This window comes from Daldinia decipiens (assembly GCF_022478715.1).
Source record: "Daldinia decipiens strain CBS 113046 unplaced genomic scaffold F4813scaffold_16, whole genome shotgun sequence".
NCBI classification, from domain to species: Eukaryota; Fungi; Ascomycota; class Sordariomycetes; order Xylariales; family Hypoxylaceae; genus Daldinia; species Daldinia decipiens.
Window position 1 is genome coordinate 737,315 of NW_026054559.1, and position 17,652 is coordinate 754,966.

At 47.5% G+C, this 17,652-nt stretch overlaps 5 protein-coding genes across 5 annotated transcripts; 4 read left to right on the plus strand and 1 right to left on the minus strand.

The window, feature by feature from the left end:
* The first annotated feature begins 2,551 nt into the window (after positions 1 to 2,551).
* F4813DRAFT_359642 (ABC transporter transmembrane region 2-domain-containing protein) lies at positions 2,552 to 5,970 on the plus strand. Its single transcript, XM_049243353.1, has 3 exons — positions 2,552 to 3,694; positions 3,751 to 5,260; positions 5,310 to 5,970. The coding sequence occupies exons 1-3, from the start codon at positions 3,065 to 3,067 to the stop codon at positions 5,615 to 5,617; spliced, it is 2,448 nt and encodes an 815-aa protein (XP_049099767.1). The 5' UTR covers positions 2,552 to 3,064; the 3' UTR covers positions 5,618 to 5,970.
* A 1,178-nt stretch (positions 5,971 to 7,148) lies between these two features.
* Positions 7,149 to 8,072, plus strand: F4813DRAFT_359643 (uncharacterized protein). The gene is made up of 2 exons (XM_049243354.1): positions 7,149 to 7,676; positions 7,768 to 8,072. Exons 1-2 carry the CDS (start codon positions 7,286 to 7,288, stop codon positions 7,929 to 7,931), a joined length of 555 nt encoding a protein of 184 aa, XP_049099768.1. The 5' UTR covers positions 7,149 to 7,285; the 3' UTR covers positions 7,932 to 8,072.
* Positions 7,771 to 9,694, minus strand: F4813DRAFT_74783 (putative alcohol dehydrogenase). Its single transcript, XM_049248855.1, has 5 exons — positions 9,649 to 9,694; positions 9,453 to 9,543; positions 9,126 to 9,284; positions 9,039 to 9,058; positions 7,771 to 8,989 (listed from the first exon to the last, which is right to left on the minus strand). The coding sequence occupies exons 3-5, from the start codon at positions 9,247 to 9,249 to the stop codon at positions 8,072 to 8,074; spliced, it is 1,062 nt and encodes a 353-aa protein (XP_049099769.1). The 5' UTR covers positions 9,250 to 9,284; positions 9,453 to 9,543; positions 9,649 to 9,694; the 3' UTR covers positions 7,771 to 8,071.
* Positions 9,695 to 10,397: 703 nt separating this feature from the next.
* Positions 10,398 to 12,766, plus strand: F4813DRAFT_74822 (putative choline transport protein). The gene is made up of 5 exons (XM_049248856.1): positions 10,398 to 10,787; positions 10,870 to 10,952; positions 11,043 to 11,460; positions 11,597 to 12,295; positions 12,348 to 12,766. Exons 1-5 carry the CDS (start codon positions 10,571 to 10,573, stop codon positions 12,563 to 12,565), a joined length of 1,635 nt encoding a protein of 544 aa, XP_049099770.1. The 5' UTR covers positions 10,398 to 10,570; the 3' UTR covers positions 12,566 to 12,766.
* Positions 12,767 to 13,534: 768 nt separating this feature from the next.
* Positions 13,535 to 15,542, plus strand: F4813DRAFT_396309 (carbohydrate-binding module family 1; the record flags this gene model as incomplete). Its single annotated transcript, XM_049247811.1, has 4 exons — positions 13,535 to 13,697; positions 13,750 to 14,180; positions 14,333 to 14,792; positions 14,911 to 15,542. The coding sequence occupies 4 exons, from the start codon at positions 13,535 to 13,537 to the stop codon at positions 15,111 to 15,113; spliced, it is 1,257 nt and encodes a 418-aa protein (XP_049099771.1). The 3' UTR covers positions 15,114 to 15,542.
* Positions 15,543 to 17,652: the final 2,110 nt, after the last annotated feature.

Genomic DNA, 17,652 nt, shown 5'->3' on the forward strand with positions numbered 1-17,652 from the left:
CGTGGAAAAGCTTATCAATTGTTGCTCACCTCGATACTCAACGGCCGTTCACCTTAAATAGCTGCCCAAACCCCTAATGCAGCAATTGGTTGGCGTTGAACGGCCGAGTAGCTAATATGGCCGTGTCGGCGACTGCAACCAGAAGAGAGACTGGCTGATGCGGCTGAATCGGGAGTGCAGATGGAGATTCTAAAAGCCACGAGAGAAGCGAAGGAAATAAAAGGCGATGCGATGGAGATGTCGAAAAGAACGTCGCGTCGTGACAAGAAACCCTGCTGAGATTGAGATAATTCGGGGGGATGAAGTGGGTCAGTCGCTTGGGACTTGCGAAGGAGGAAACAGATTGAGCCTGGTTGTAGACAGATGACGAGCCTCGAGGTACCTTTGGGGGGCGTTGGGGCGGCGGGTATCTGAACAAATAACTCCAAATCCTAGCTGTAAGAAGAAAAATAAATAAAGTAATGGCACAAAAAGCCCAAAGATGTCCCGTCGAAGAACCTAAGTGAAAGGGAGAATGAAATGGATTGAACAAGTACAACGCTGGAAATGATACCTAAGGTAAGGTAATAGAGGGTGTGGTAAGCTTAAGGCTTAAGCTTAAGGTACATACATACGTACAAACAGAGAGCTGGCTGTAAAAAAGAAATGAAGACTATCTCTTCCACTGCTCTGCGGGATTGTTGCGCGGAGGCTGAAGAAGTCTGGAATCGCAAGCGAAATGATTTCCACAAAGAAACTGAACCACATTTGGGGAGGGGGGGGGGCAGGGGAGGGCACGGAGCAATTTGAACAGGGGGAAAGCCGCTAGCGTGCTTGCCTTACCTGCTTAAATCACTTAAAATCACTTAAAATCACTTGAAATCACTTGAAATCACTTGAAATCACTTGAAATCACTAAGAAAAAGGGCGTGACAGGGGTAGTTTACATAGAGGCATCTGCTCAGTTGATTGCTACCTACCTACATGTACTAGCTTGTATGTACTATGTAGCCCAGTGGCGGCTGGGCTAGTCTGGTTGGTTGGTGTCCAGTAGGATTGCTTATTACCTAGGTACATACTGAGGTTAGGTATCTAGGTACAATGTACGGAATAATGAAGGTACATATGTACACTACACTATGAGGTAGGTACATGTAGGTAGGTATCTACCTAGGTACTCCGTTTGATTATCACCCACTGTCACCGAAACATAATTAGGGTAGGGACTTGAGAGGGAACATGTGTATATTAAAATCTGTTAGGAAAGATATGAGAGTTCCCCATACCTCCGAAACAGAATCCATCCCGCTTTGGTACTGTATCAATTACCTATCAAAATGTTCCCATCCACCTTCCCAGCTTCCCTAGCTTCCCCCCTATCTATCTACGGTATTATTATCATTTGTACTAAAGAATCCACCAGAGAATAAAGCTCATTCAGTGGTGTGTAATTTCGCTGACCTCCAGGTTACCTTAGGTACCTAGGTAGGTATTGTATATATGGACTAATAATCACCTGCAATTGCATTTCAAGACTATTGGATGTAAAAAATTTGGTGGCTTTATTAAGTGTCCAGTACCTAATTGTGTATCAGTACATCCATTGTCGTCTTTGCGCCTTTATGAGGACAATAGTGCAATATAGATAAATGACTGACGAGTTATCATATTTGCCTAGCACCTAGCTTACAGGTTCGGTACCCTTGACCTGCTAAGTTGGGAGTTATCTGCATTTCAATCCGCATTTCATATTGCGAGTCTATCTCTACCTCTATCCTAGGTCGTCCTCGACCTTGACGAGATTGACGAGATGTCAGACAGATGAACCGTTTCAACATTGAAAAAAGTAACTACCTGTTAGACATGCACGCTGTCTTGAAGCGCCATCGAGCCGGATGGACCATATAAAACCTTGAGATCCTTGAGATGCTTGGGGATCCATCTGTTTGCATGACTTTTTTATCGCCCGTCACATCCATGCGGCGTATAACAGAAGGGTTTCCGTTACTACTTCAGTCGTACCTACTATGCGTAAGGCGGCAAGGAAGGCAGGAAGCTAGGGTAGCTACATGAACATTTGAACCAAAATTAAGAGTGTCGTGGAGAACGAGCCATGCAAGTCTCCGAGGCCCGGTTTTGATTGGTTCCGTTGGCGCCCGTTGAGAAGTGACGGTTGAGAAATGGGGCCAAACTATTTGTTCACTTACCTTTTTAAGACACAAGCTACAGCCAACCGACATTCGATCATTTACACAAGTACGGATCCGTATAAATGATATAATGCACAGGAGATTCATAATACATACCATTAAGATAGGTATGTTCCAAAGCCAGCCTCTAGTGTATCGTACCAAGCAAACAAACAGTTGCAGCGTAAGATTGACCGGGTATTTTTTTTTTATATCTCAAGCGATCCAGCCAGTTGGGTATTACTTTCGTATAATATCCACCAATCACCTCTCCCGGAGTCGAATCATAGATATTTTGATATCTTATTGGATTAGTTATGTAAGTACGGTCCAAATGATATTTTTGATACAGCCGCTTTTAATATCAAGCTCCTATCTAAAAATCTTGAAGCGAGTGGGAAAAAGAAAAGAAAAGAAAAGAAAAAAACAAATGCCCCAATTTCTTTCCCCGGACTTCCATCCAACCATCTAACCTGCAAACAAGCCACAGCCTCGTGCAGGTCCACAAGCTGCAGGTAAATCGTGGGGGAAGGTGGCTCATACCTGGGGCTTCGGCCACGTGATAGCTTACCTTTCAGCCAATAGCCGCAAAGATGTCGCTGACGGTTTCCGAACTCAGAGGATCAACCTCGGATCATCACATGCCTCAGCTTTGGTCGCTTTCAATCGTCACCAATGACGGAGTTACAAGCTATCCTAGCCCTTCTCCTCTATCTCAACCACCTCTCAGCGACATGTCGGTAGCATTTACTGCTATACCAAAAATTCAAACGATTTTATTATTGCTCTATTCCTCTCGCTCTGTGTAGAAGTCCCTTAGATCCCATCGCTGTACGGAATAGATGGCACTCGGAATAGACTAATTACAGGCCAGTCCTTATTGATGTCATGTCACGATGGCGGTGCAATCCACGCTTCGCCATTCGGCATCCGAAGACATACTCGTAGCCTTTCTCGACAAGTATAGCAAACTAATCCGAGACCGCCTACGAAAGACCTCCCGACGTTCCAAGCTTTTTGCAGCCCTCCTACTCGCCGCGTCGATAATACTCAGCGCTGATGGTGGCCGGAGATGGTGGAACCGGAGAAGGCAGGAGAAAGAGCAAGGTCGGAAACTTGTGCGCACGAATTCGTGGTTATTCAATAAAGATGGCTCGCGAACGATATACGTTCCGTATAAGGATGGAACGTCCAAAGTAGTTATTAATCGGACAAAACCTTTGACCTTCGAAGCGCATCGTCGGCTCTTCCTAAACCCGCCCAAGGTTTCGGGACTTGGCGATGGAACCGTTCCTTCGGCTCAGACCAAGCCAGGCCTAAACCTTGCGTTCCTACATCAGTTTCTCAGCCTGATGAGCATCATGATACCGCGATGGACTAGCAAAGAGGCCGGGTTATTGGTCAGCCATGGCGCGTTTCTGATGCTTCGCACCTATCTTTCGTTAGTAGTTGCGCGCCTAGATGGTGAGATTGTTCGCGACTTGGTCGCAGGTAACGGAAGGGTATTCCTCTGGGGTATAGCAAAGGTATGCTACGATTCTACACCAAACTCGGTTATGAATGTGTTACTAACTAAACCAAGTGGTGCGGACTTGGTGGTTTTGCCTCATATACCAATTCTATGATCAAATTCCTCGAGTCTAAAGTATCTATCGCATTCCGAACTCGGTTAACAAGATATATCCACGACTTATATCTCAATGACAATCTTAACTACTACAAGCTATCCAACTTGGACGGCGGCGTCGGACAGGGAGCCGACCAATTCATTACACAAGATCTAACCCTGTTTTGTGCTTCAGCTGCCAATTTATATTCCTCACTTGGGAAACCATTTATCGATCTCTGTGTTTTCAACTATCAACTATACCGCTCACTGGGTCCACTCGCGTTAACGGGTCTTATGAGCAACTACTTCCTGACAGCAAGTATTCTGCGAAAGGTATCACCTCCTTTTGGGAAGCTCAAGGCAGTTGAAGGACGTAAAGAGGGTGACTTTAGAAGCCTTCATGCCCGTTTGATTGCAAATGCCGAAGAAGTCGCTTTCTATGGTGGTGCTGAAATGGAAAAGTCTTTCTTAAACAAGGAATTCAAATCCCTCAAGAGTTGGATGGAAGGAATCTACCTGCTTAAGATCCGTTATAATATCCTCGAAGATTTTATCTTGAAATACAGCTGGAGTGCTTACGGTTATCTCTTGTCATCTTTACCAGTCTTCCTCCCAGCTTGGGGCGGCTTAGGAGGCGCAATGGAGATGATTGACAGCGCCGAAAAAGGTGGCCGAGAGCGCAATCGTATGAAGGACTTCATCACGAACAAGCGACTTATGCTCTCGCTCGCGGATGCGGGTGGACGCATGATGTATTCAATCAAGGACCTTTCCGAACTGGCCGGCTATACTAGTCGCGTTTATACCCTAATTTCGACGCTACACCGCGTGCATGCCGATGCATACGTCCCGCGACCAAGCGGCAACGAACTATACTCGCTTTCCGACGTCCAGGGTACCATCCAGAAGGGCTTCGACGGCGTACGATTTGAGCATGTACCTATCGTTGCGCCTGGGCTATGGCCTCAAGGTGGCGAGGAATTACTAGAGTCACTATCCATGATTATCCGTCGAGGAGAACACTTATTAATATCCGGTCCGAATGGTGTTGGCAAGAGTGCCATTGCTAGGGTCCTTGCTGGACTTTGGCCAGTCTACCGTGGTTTAGTGAGTCAACCCAAGTCTATTGGTCAGGATGGAATTATGTTCTTGCCTCAGAGGCCGTACCTGAGCGTGGGCACCTTGCGTGATCAGGTCATCTATCCAGATGGTGAACTAGACATGCGCCTCAAGCGTAAATCAGAGGATGAACTGAAGCGAGTGTTGGATGCTGCCAAGCTTGGCTACTTACCTGATCGAGAGGGCGGCTGGGATACTCGGAAGGAATGGAAGGATGTCCTGAGTGGCGGCGAAAAGCAAAGAGTCGGCATTGCCCGGTTACTATACCACGAACCCCAATATGCAGTAATCGATGAGGGCACCAGTGCTGTATCAAGCGACGTCGAGGGTCTATTATACGAAACATGCAAGGAAAGGGGTATCAGTAAGTCACGTGACACATATCTATTCTACTCATAACTAACAAATCGCAGCTTTAATTACTATCTCGACGCGTGCTTCTTTGAAGAAATATCACACCTTTAACCTCATGCTTGGGTTGGGTGAGACCGGCGACAAATGGGAGTTTGAGCGGATTGGAACAGAAAGGGAAAAGATGCAGGTAGAACGGGAACTGCAAGAGCTTCGAGAAAGACTGTCTCAAGTTGAGCAGTGGAAGCAACGGCATGAGGAGATCGAGAAAGAACTCGCACAAGTATGGGTTGAGGGCGATGCCTCCTTGGATCCGCCACCGTATGTGGAAAATACTATTGAGCCCGAACCAGAGAAGGGTGAGGCCTAATGATGTGTGTTGGATTGAAGTTCTAGATAACACAGGTCATATAAACAGGGACGTCAAGATGCTGGCTGGCGTTGATCTTGAGAAAATCAAAGTAGAATAAAAGATGGCGGTTCATTCGGTCATATGAAAGGCCCCCTCTATATTATTGTGCCAGATCACAAAGCGTAAAAAGTTGATTACTCCGAGTGAAGCTCTTGTATCATAAGTCAATGGGGTAGGGCCGGAGGGTCAAAGCCCCTGATGACTGGCCTATGAGGTCTCCCAGGATATTTCCGATGAATTTTAGTTTTATATAGACTCACTGTATGCACGGTGTAGATACGATATATTATATGTACTATTAAGCACGCCAGCTACTCATACCTATATCTTGGTTCACGTCTAGCCTTGTTTATGCCTGTCCGTGAACTTACTTTCAGGCATACGTCTCTTGAATCGAAGCGAAATTTAAACTAGAAGGTGATTGAGGATTAGGTGGAAGTTATCTGTAAATATATATCTAAATATATACCTACCTATCTACGCAAATTATTTTCTGTGTTGATCTATTCATCGGTTACGGCACTTAGCTAGCTGTGTAGTCGGTGTAGTCTTTGGATCTCACTGCGTCCACTGCCTAAGCTACTTCGACAACCCTATCTCGGGCGTAGGTAGTTGAGCTTTCCTAGCACCCAAGTTACATGGTTACCTGTTTATCCTGCCAGTTGCTGGACCGGTATGCCCGTGACTTGACAGTACGACATTTACAAAGTAGTTTTTCGTAGGTCCTGTGTTCAACACACAGGCCGAGCTTTTTTTTGCAATTCTTTTTTCTTTTATTTCTGATTCTTACGTACATTATTTTCATTTGTCTTTTGTCTCCTTCGAGTTTCTCTCTCTCTTTTTTTTTTTACTTCAACTCCTTTATTTTTTACATATGAAATTTATGCGAAGATATAGATAGATACAAAACAACCTACATCACCAGTCAACGCAAATTCATTTTTAGCACACGGGTTTGTTTTCCTTGTATATCTTATTTGAATGTAGTATTTGCAATTGACAGAAACGTAGGAGACGATATTTTAATGATCTTCCCCTTTTACCCCCTTTTCCGGCCCTGCGATCTCTGTTGATCACACGGGAAACGCTACGAGTATTAGAGCTCGAATAGCTTATCGAACCACTTTCGTATATATCTAGGTACCTACCTATGTAACGTAGTTTGATTAATCAAAATTTAAAACAAAGGACATCCGAGCTTGAGCTCTGGATAATGTTGAACATAGGAATGTGTAGTCCCATGTTAAATCCGACCTACCGCAAAGATCCGGAACCATAGAGGCGCGAGCGAATTGGTTGAAAACCCGGCATAATACAGATTGGTCGTCAGAATATAAAGGTGTCATGATGTTATATATGTTTTATTTCTATGAAACATCCTTTATCTGATTATATAACTCTGTCTGTATCATGATCGGCGCGTATGGTGGGGCTTCTATAATTACTTCGCCGCAGTACCGCATCGTTATGTTGAACACAGCCTCAAAACACCCGACTCACATTACTTCAATAAACTTATAATTGAACCTTCTCTTTCCTTTCTTCTAAATATCACCTAAGTTCTGATAAACAAGTCTACCGATGTTCATATTGTCGTTAACAAGTCTTTAACTGTAGGATTACATCATGGAAGGGCGTCTTCCAACGTCATCGGAGCAGGCGTGGCGAGACGACTCCAGCGACGAGCCACCGGCATACAAATCAAGAAATTTCCAGTCAAATAACGCTAGAAGTGATCTCCCATCATACGAGGAAACCGTTGGAGATGATCAGGACGAAAAGGATTATCAAAATGATAAGAAACCTACAAGTGCCAACCCGAAGAATAATCAAGACCTTCCACCTTGTAGCCACTGGTCGGAAAGCGGGTGTAATATGACATCCAACTCTAGACAATGCTGCTCTTGTGTCGACGACCGGCCTAAAACCGAGTCTGGACTCTATCCGATGTATGTGGATCATGAGGGCTGGGTTGAAAAGGCCACCAGGTGGAAGTATTACTGCCCGAGCTGTCAAGGTACGTCTAGTTAGTTTCCATTCCAGTGCGGTTCGCATACAATTTACTAGAGGCTCCTATCCCGCATATTCCTCCAACTAACTCGAAGTAGAATATTTCGACCCGGATGCTAAGGCAAGAAGCTTGAGAGACCAGTGGGCTTGGGCGGAGAAACGCGCACAGTCTTTGGCTGACGAGCGGGACAAACGGTATTTCGGTCTCGGGCGTTGGATACATGTTTGCAGCGAGTCAATAAAAGGTTGCCTGCCAGAGTGATCAATCGTAATGCTCTAGTGGTCGGGGACGCTCGATTGAGGAAACGCTTTCTAAGATAGTTCAAAGAATAATATATCAGTGTATACATGAATATCTATCACGAGAATCGTCAATATACCTTATATGTCACCTATTTAAAATTACGCAATTTCGATGCAAACCTTTCCTTGGTGCTTCCCTGAGGCTAAATATTCATACGCCTCCTTCGTCTGTTCCAGCGTAAAGATCTTGGGGTCGACGATAGGACGCAACTTGTCTATATTGGCTTCGATAGCGCGGCACATATCTTCCATCTGAAGCCGAGTGCCGAGCCATAGACCACGAGCTGTGAACAGTTTCATCCAGCAATCCAGCAAAACAGGCATTTCCGCACTCCCATCGCCACCGCCGACACCTCCCAAGACACAGACAACGCCGTCATGTTTTACAGCTGCGACGCTCTGCTTCAGCGAAGTTGGCCCCACGACATCAATGACATAGTCAACCCCGAATCCTCCAGTAAGCTCTCTGGCTGCGGAGGCCCAGTCGGGGGTCTCGCGATAGTTTATGGTTTGGTCGGCACCCAACTTCTCAAGAAGCTTCGCCTTCTCGGATGAGCTCGTCGTCGCAATAACCCTAGCGCCGACAAGTTTAGCGAACTGAACGGCAAAGATGCTCACCCCACCAGTGCCTTGCGTCAAAACCCACTGGCCGGCAGCGACTGGTTTCCCAGATAGACCGAAGAGCGCATTCCAAGCCGTGAGCCCCGCGCAGCTGAGCGTCGCAGCCTCAGGGAAAGTTAGGCCCTCGGGCATCGAGACAAGGCCTTGCTCGTCGAAAACTCCGGCAGTGCGTAGCGTGCCGTCCACCGAGGCACCGAGACCAACTTTTGACAACTCTTCGGTGAACGATCCTGCGATCAGCCGAGGGTTGAGCACGGTAATGACTTTGTCGCCTGGCCGGAACCGACTAACATGCCGCCCGGTAGCTACGACAATTCCCGCTCCGTCGGAGCCAGGAATAACGTTTGGCTTGGTGCCCCAGGGGAATTTCCCCTGAGAGACCATGATGTCTCGAAACTAGATTTGACGTTAGTCTTGCGAGTAGAAGGTAAATATACGAACGGACATTTAAAGAGGCCCCATGAACTATGACCAAGAGTTAGTAAAAGCGCAGACAAAAGTACCGACCGAGTCTACTAGGTTAGAGGCTTACTCCTAACCAAGACTTCGGTATCGCCGAGTTCAGGCACTGGCTGCTCTGAATATTTCAGGGATTCAAGGCCATCGTAGCCTACGACATTCCACTGCTTCGCGGTTTTTAGGACGGGCTGGGCCATTGCAAGATGTGGAAGAAGTCGGTAATTAATACGTACTTCCTGCACGTTAGACTAATATTCGATGTCTACATGGTAGGTGAACTGGCGTTCAATATATACTAAGAAGAGGTTAAAGGGGCTTGTATGGCATTATATAAGCATACGCGATTAAGATGTGAATAGTCAAATTTATAAGCATGTCCGTGGGGTTCCGTGGATCTCACCATCAATTGAAGCCAGAATATCGCATCACGATCAAATTCATATGGATTTGTAAGTGAGGTGGTTTTATGCTCCCTAAGAGAGTAAGTATAACTACCTAGGTTAGACTATAGTAAGTAATGAAGGTCAAGCATGAAAAGGGGCTTGCATATTGAATCCCGATAACTGCATAACATAATATATCGTATAACTACCTACCTAACGATCGAGTTGTATCAATTAACGGGGATTAGAAGAAAGAAATGATTAATGAAATCTTGACAGTTTCAAACGTCATCGCGTTCTTAAAAGAACTGCTGTCCTTTATCTCTGACTTAGCTTGGCTGTTAGAAATACATTTTACTATAACCCCTGATAAGATACCGCTTCTCTTATTACAGCTAGCCTAACCGATCAATACCAGGAAGACCCTGTTGCATGTTGCATCGGAGCAACCTAGGCTCCATTATATTTATTGTTTATACTTGTAAATAGTTGTGATCATCCACCTCCAACTACTGACAGGAAACATGTTGTAATATAACGAGTTTTTACGTATTGCACATACCAACGAGCACTTACGCGGAGGCCGAGGGTAGTATCAAAATCATTCATACGGGCTAGCCATGAATCTCATCCGATCTGATTGGGCGATACACCCCGGGTCTAAGCAGCGCGGCGGGTGGGCAGATCGTATCGACCGGAGATTGTCTTATCTTACTTATCTCTTCATTACATTTCAGCCAGGGATCAAGATTCAGTTGATTCAGTTGATTCAGTTGCATCTGGACTGATGGCCGGCCCTACAAGAACGAGCGTGCCGCTGCACCTGCATAGAATTGCATATGCCCGCAATGGACGACGATTCGATGTCGATTATCTGATTTCTGATTTCTGATTCCTGATTCCGACCAACCTTACTCTACTGTACTCTACTGTACTCTACTGTACTCTACTGTACTCTACTGTACTCTACTTTGTTACTTACTCTTACTTGTTGCTTTCTATAATTAAAGCAAAGACTTGCTATTCGTTTCTTTAATCTTTAATCTTTAACTTTAATAATATCCAACTCGACTGAAGAGGTCTATACGTTTAGGTACATTCGAGAGTCTAGGGTATCGGAGGCATAAGAGCAAGCATGGTGGGGAATACACCTACTCTTGAGGAAAAGAAGCCCGAGTTGGGAGGCTTGGATGACGATACGGTTGTCGCTGTCGACCATGGCGTACAAGTCAATGCCGCGGGATATAAAGATCAACTGAAGCGTCAATATGGTCTTCTTGGAATTGTCGGCTTTGCCCTTACCGTCGATAATGCCTGGGCAGCTTTGGGATCTTCGATATCGGTTTCAATTCGTAAGTAAAGCCCTCCTCATAACTACTTGGCATGTGATTTTTCTACTTGATGTCGTACTAACGTGGGCTTGGCTATCGACAGTAAGTGGAGGGCCTCCAGGTCTAATCTTCGGCCTCATTGTCGCTTTATTTTGGTATTCCTTTATAGGTATGAGTCTGGCTGAGGTATGCTGTTCTCCAATTTCCCCTTACAGGGACCCAACAGATCTGAGAAAGTTATGAGAAATTAACTTGGATGTTAACTTTTTTTTTAAGCTTGCTTCATCAGTTCCCACCGCTGGTGGCGTGTATCATTGGGCGACCATCGCGGCCGGGCCAAACTGGGGTCGAACTGTCGGGTTCTTCACAGGCTGGATCAACTTTTATGGCTGGATGTTCGACTTGGCAGCCCTGGTTCAAATCACGTCCAATATCCTCGTTCAGATGTACGCGGTTTACCATCAGGACACTTATGTTCCAGAATCCTGGCATGTCTACGTCACGTACATTGGTGTCCTATGGGCTTCAACCTTATTCGTTATTTTCGCGAATAGGCTCGTCCCGTATACCCAGCACTTCGGAATGTTCTTAGTCTTAGTCGGAGGTATCATAACGATCATTGTGATTTCGGCTATGAACCCAGGTGCCCACGCATCTAACCATTTTGTGTGGGGTTCGTTCGAGGAAAACAACCGTGAGTACCATTCAAAACACAATCCTGCTCCTCGACCCTCGTAAAACCTTCGAGCTCATAGATATAACTCGTAAACTTGGCTCCTTCCCAAGGTCTTCTCCGCAATGCTATCACGTTACTAACTTCGATATGATAGTGACGGGTTGGCAGGGTGGCGTTGCATTTCTTCTCGGAGTGCTGAACGGCGCATTCACTATTGGCACGCCTGATGCCATTACCCATATAGCAGAAGAACTTCCACACCCAAGGAGAGATCTTCCAAGAGCCATGGCACTTCAGATCGGTTTAGGTTTCCTGTACGCGTTTGTTTTCGCCATCGCGCTTAGCTACGCCATTACCGACCTCTCGGCATTGCAGGGTGGCATCAATACCTATCCCCTTGCTGTCATATATCAGCAAGCAACTGGTAGCTCAGGGGCGACCTTCGGTCTCTTGTTTATCCTGTTTCTCACTAGCATGTGCTGCTGTGTTGGGACGGTGCTCACGAACTCGCGCACGTACTGGGCACTGGCTCGAGACAATGCCGTGCCGTTCTCTGGTATTTTCGGCACCGTTAACGAAGGGCTTAGCTGTCCTATATACGCAACCCTGTTCGTGTCTGCCGTCGCTACTGGTCTTGGCGCAATCCCCTTAGGAAGCTCGAGCGCCTTCTTGGCTCTAACGGGCTCCTTCATCGTTTTAACGACAGTGTCATACGCAATTCCCTTTACTGCCAACATGATTACCGGCCGAAAATACTTCCCCCCGGGGCCTTTTCACATGGGTAAATTTGGATATGCAGTGAACATGATAGCTGTTTTGCTTATAACTATGTTTGTCGTAATATTCTGCTTCCGTGAGCTACCCCCATCCCTTGTGTGAGTTGAGTTGCTAACCTCTTTTCGTAGCGTATGAGATGCCCACAACCGTCGAGGCTATGAATTACAATAGCGTGATTCTTGTTGGGACACTCTTTCTTTCGTCGATATGGTGGATTGTGCATGGAACTCGACATTATCCGGGACCCAAGGTGATGAAGTTATATATTCATAATGATTTGGTCCCCGAGAACAATGGGGGAGCGGTCGAGGAGTACAATACGTCGATAAATAAGAAGGGCAATTGAATAACTAAGAATTCGCAATAGGGAGCTTAGAAGATTAAAATAAGACGAAAGATCGACAGTTGAAACCGACTCAGTTATTCTTGACTCGAACCACTTGCTCACTGACACTATGAGCTTTGAGTTTTTACACCAAGTTAAATAATTCCGAATATGGGAGTGCGCCTGAGTGATATATCAGCTCTCGGAAGCAGCTACAATTATTCAAGAAACTACTTATTGCGTCTAACTCCTTAGAATTACAATAGAACTGGCTGGCAGGCTTAGGTTACGATTCATGTTCGAATCAGGAATCTCGGAGAGCGTTGCACCGACCTCATCTCATTTGGATTGGGAAAACCCCGGCGAGCCTCTTCAAGTCTTGTTCCGCGATTCAAACCATTGCTATTCTAGTCTTTCTATGTACTATGTAAGTCTAGATCCTTTTTAGGCCGATTAAGACAAGGATCCTAGGATATAGCCCCAGAGATTAACTCGGCCTTCATTAGCAAAAGCAAGTACTCATTTCCAAATATTCAGATCCAATCAGTAGATACATTGGTCACATAGGACCCCGATGTATGTATTGTACATACGTCTGGCGTTTTATAATTCCGTACCTGACCTTGCCGTGTGGGGAATCTATGGGATGATGCTCGTGGTGCCTCGATCGCCTGTTGCATTGCACCTGCAGAGATGGGCCTAGGTCCAGGCCGTCGAGATGAGTGGAGGTGCCATCCATACATATGTACAATTAAAATGGCCTTTCTCCATGTGTATGGATGGAGCACGTCGATCCGCCTTGATCGATAGCTTGCCAATGTAGGCTTCACCCGTGATGCCTGGACATGGGCTGGGCAGACTACACAGGGATAGGTATTTTGTAGTCGCTTTAAATATATACGTACGTACATAACTCGAGTTGCCTCTTTGTTGGAAATTGCTCACACTACTTGCTACTTCGTATTCAACTTCTAGGTCAACTTACATGAGATGAAGTATCTCGTAGCCGGACTTCTTTCGCTCGCCGGCGTTGTCTCGGCTGAAGGGCAACTCTGGGGACAATGCGGCGGACAAGGCTTCACGGGACAGACAGCCTGTCCGTCGGGCTCTACTTGTCAAGTTTCGAATCAGTGGTATTCACAATGCGTTCCCGGTAAGGACAGAGATAGATAAACATAGTTCATAGAAGACTAACACGCATTCAGGAACCGACTCGGCGAACAGCGCGTCAAAAGTAACCACCAGCCCCACTAACGCTGTTTCTCTCGCAGCAACGGGCTTCGCAAAGACGGACGGCCTGCTCTTCAACATCGACGGCCAAACCAAGTACTACGCGGGCACAAACAGCTACTGGATCAGCTTCCTGACCAACAACGCCGACGTCGATAAGACGTTCGACCAGCTCAAGTCGGCGGGCCACAAGATCCTGCGCGTCTGGGGCTTCAACGACGTCACGTCTCAGCCAGGGTCCGGCACAGTCTACTTCCAGTACCTGTCGGCAAGAGGCTCGACTATCAACACGGGAGCCAACGGCCTGCAGCGCCTCGACTACGTAGTCTCGTCTGCCGAGAAGCGCGGCATCAAGTTGATTATCAACTTCGTTAACAACTGGAGCGACTACGGCGGGATGGCGGCTGTAAGTTGGAAGGGGTTTTTTTTTAACATCTAAATCCCACGTTGCCCCTTTCCCCCTTGAAAACGACCCCGTAGATCTAGTAGCGAGATCGTATACCTATCAGGTCGGGCCCTTACTCAACAACAAACAAGACAGCTAACCTCGCGCCCCAGTACGTAACCGCCTTCGGCGGCTCCCAAAAAACCTGGTACACCAACACCGCGGCGCAGAGCCAATACCGCGCGTACGTCAAAGCAGTCGTATCGCGCTACGCCAACTCCTCCACGGTGTTCGCCTGGGAGCTAGCCAACGAGCCGCGCTGCAACGGCTGCGAGACCAGCGTCCTGACCGCCTGGGCCAAGTCCACCTCGGCCTACGTCAAGAGCCTCGACCCCAACCACATGGTGACGCTGGGCGACGAGGGCTTCGGCCTCGACGGCGACGGCAGCTACCCCTACCAGTTCGGCGAAGGCCTCGACTTCGCGGCGAACCTCAACATCGACACCCTCGACTTCGCCACCTTCCATCTGTACCCGAGTTCCTGGGGCACGCAGAACGAGTGGGGCAACGCGTGGATCGAGGCCCACGGCGCGGCTTGTGCGGCCGCGGGGAAGCCGTGCTTGTTTGAGGAATGTGAGTATACCTGCCTATCTCCCTAGTCCATCCCTGATTATCGACCTATTTATCTGGGGGCGGGAGGGGGGTGTAAGCGACATGCCATGAATGTGTCAGACGCTAACTTCCGAGATAGACGGATCTACAACCGACCACTGCGGCGTCGAGGGCAAGTGGCAGAAGACCTCGCTCTCGACCAAGGGTCTTGCAGCCGATCTGTTCTGGCAGCTGGGGACTACGCTGAGCACGGGGCAGACGCACAATGACGGATACACCATATACACGGGCTCGTCGGAGTGGACTTGTCTGGTTACGAACCATGTCTCTGCTATTAAATAGATGGGATATTGTCGTTAGTGTTGATTGATTAGCTAGGAGTAAAATAATATCAATATCGATCGATTCAAGGGACTTGCCTGGTAGACGTGAAAATTATATATACAGAGCCGTTTTATTTCTGTATATGAATAATGTCTCAGGCATCGTAGTTTTACGGATTTGAGAATAGCGCAGGTATATTAAGGGGCACAGGCACAGAACTCCTCTGGCAAGACTCGTCGTAGCTTGATATTAGTGCAATCATTAAACGCCGTCATGGGCTTCCAGCCAATGTGTACCGCTCTAGCAAACAAAGGATATCACGATGCAGCGCCGATAACCAAAGACCGTAACCAAAACCCGTAGGTGTTACCCAACCCAATGCTATCCATATCGTCATCAATGCTTTGTTGAATCATTTGTCTTATCGTTATTCCTTTGACCAGATGGAGTCCTCGGTTGGAATCCAAACTTCTGGAATTTCTTCATGAACTTGAAAGTCGCCTTATTCTCGACGCGGTGGGCCTCTTCCTTTTCTCTCTCCTTCTCGAGAACTTTCTGTTCCTTTGCTGCGCTTTGACTTGTATCGAGCTCCGCCTCTTCTTTCTTCCGGGCCTCTTCGGGGTCTAGCAGCTTCTGCTTCTGGTGCGTGAGCGTCTGCATCGCCTCCTTACCCTTTTTCTTCGTCTTGATGTATGCCTCCAGCCCGACTAGAACGGCGTAGCTTTTGCTGATGCTCACGTGCGACATGTCTACGCCTTCTTCCTCTAGACTGTGCACAAAGGCGCGGAAATTTGAGGCCGGGGGGCGGTAGTGACCTCTATTTGATGGGTTAGTGGTTGCTTTTTTGGTAAGGGGCTTGGTGGACCTAGCAGGCCTCAGGAGCAATACCAACTCCCGAAACAAGCCGAAAAGGGGGAAGGAACTCTCAATGTTACATACGAGAGTGGCGAAAGGCTTGATAGCCGGCCGTTTTTTATCTTAATCAACCCGGCTGCGGATATCCGCGATCCTTGTAGGAACGAACTGTGCTGGAACGCGCCGCTGTTTTTGACGCCGACGTACAAGCGGAACGACGTGTCAGCAACAAATATCCACGTATTTTTGCGGACCGTCTTGCGGAGGAGCTTGTTGAATATTGTTGCGGCTGATACGTGTCGGATTTTCCTAACACCCTTTCGGTTGTCAAAGTCAGGGTCCGCGTACTTTGCTGCCATTGCAGCTTCTAGCTCCGACTCTCGTGAAGACCTCGGAGACGGCAAACCTGAGTGGCTGCGCGGCTGTGCGGGCGATTCCACGTTAGATTTGCCTTCTACGTGTGGCTCGATACTTGCTGAGAACGAGGGTGTAGGGTCGTCGATCGGGACAATACCATGAATGCTGTCCTTCCAATTTTCTGTGGTGTCAATACGCATGCCATTCTTGGCCCAAACTAGACGGCCTTCTACATCGACTGTCACCAGATAATATTGCCTCTCCTCTCGGCTGAGATATCGCACTTGCTCGCGATCCAGCCTTTCCCTAGGACAAGCTGCCAAGTCAATTTGCCTACCTTCACCATAGTCCAGCCAATAAAAGAAATTCTCGTTGGTGTCGGATTTCTTCCATTCCTCATGGTATGCTCTCAAGTTAGACCCGTACCGGTGCTTAAGGTCGAGCATTTCCAAGAAGTATTGTAGTCCCATCATTCGGGCGTGTTCTCGTCTCTTTTCTCGAGCTTTCATTCGCTTCTTTCTTACTTCTACCTTCTTTTCGGCGCTCATACCTTGAAAGTCTTCTTCGTTAAGTGATGAGGACGAACTGTCTTCTGCATGGTCGGAATCCTCATCTGCCCCAGCGCGGCGGGCTATCATGGCCACCTTCATCCAATTCTTCCGTGCTGTGGATCGGCTACTGCTAGGCCTCCTTTGGTTGCCTGCATCCCCCCCGTTCTCGATGCCTTGCGAGCTATCCTGTCTAGCTCGAGGCGTGTTTAGGTCTTTCCACTGTGCGTCTCTGATTGCATGTGTCCACCTGGTACCTGCATCTAAACCAAGCCCTTGCATCTCTCTGCGCACACGATATCCACGATAAGTTCGCTGAATTACGGTTGCCGCTTTCGATCTAATGCAGTCATCTAGAGCTTCACCTTTTCCATTAGACATTGCATTCTTGCTACTCGGCCTGGAGCGTGATTTAGAGCTTGAATGTCTATGCCCGAATATAGAGTGATGATGTCCTAGGCGTTCCTCTTCCTCAGCTGCCTTCGATTGCATGAAGTCTCGTCTTGCCTGCATGCTCGTGTGGGCAATTGCTATGCTTTGGCGGCGTAGCTCTTGATCGCGACGCTTGTGCTCTTTTTCGCGCTGCTCTTGTAGTTTTGTTAGGCGCTGGAACTCTTCCTTGGATGGCGGTTGTAGAGAGTCTAAGTATTCCTGGCGACTCTGGTGACTCTGGTGACTCTGGTGACTTTGGTGACTTTGGTGACTTTGATGTGATGTAGTATCCGGCGAACTTTTAGATTCCCTGTCCGGACCGGGCGATGATGGTGGGGTTAGCGGGAGAGACCCCGGTGTAGCGG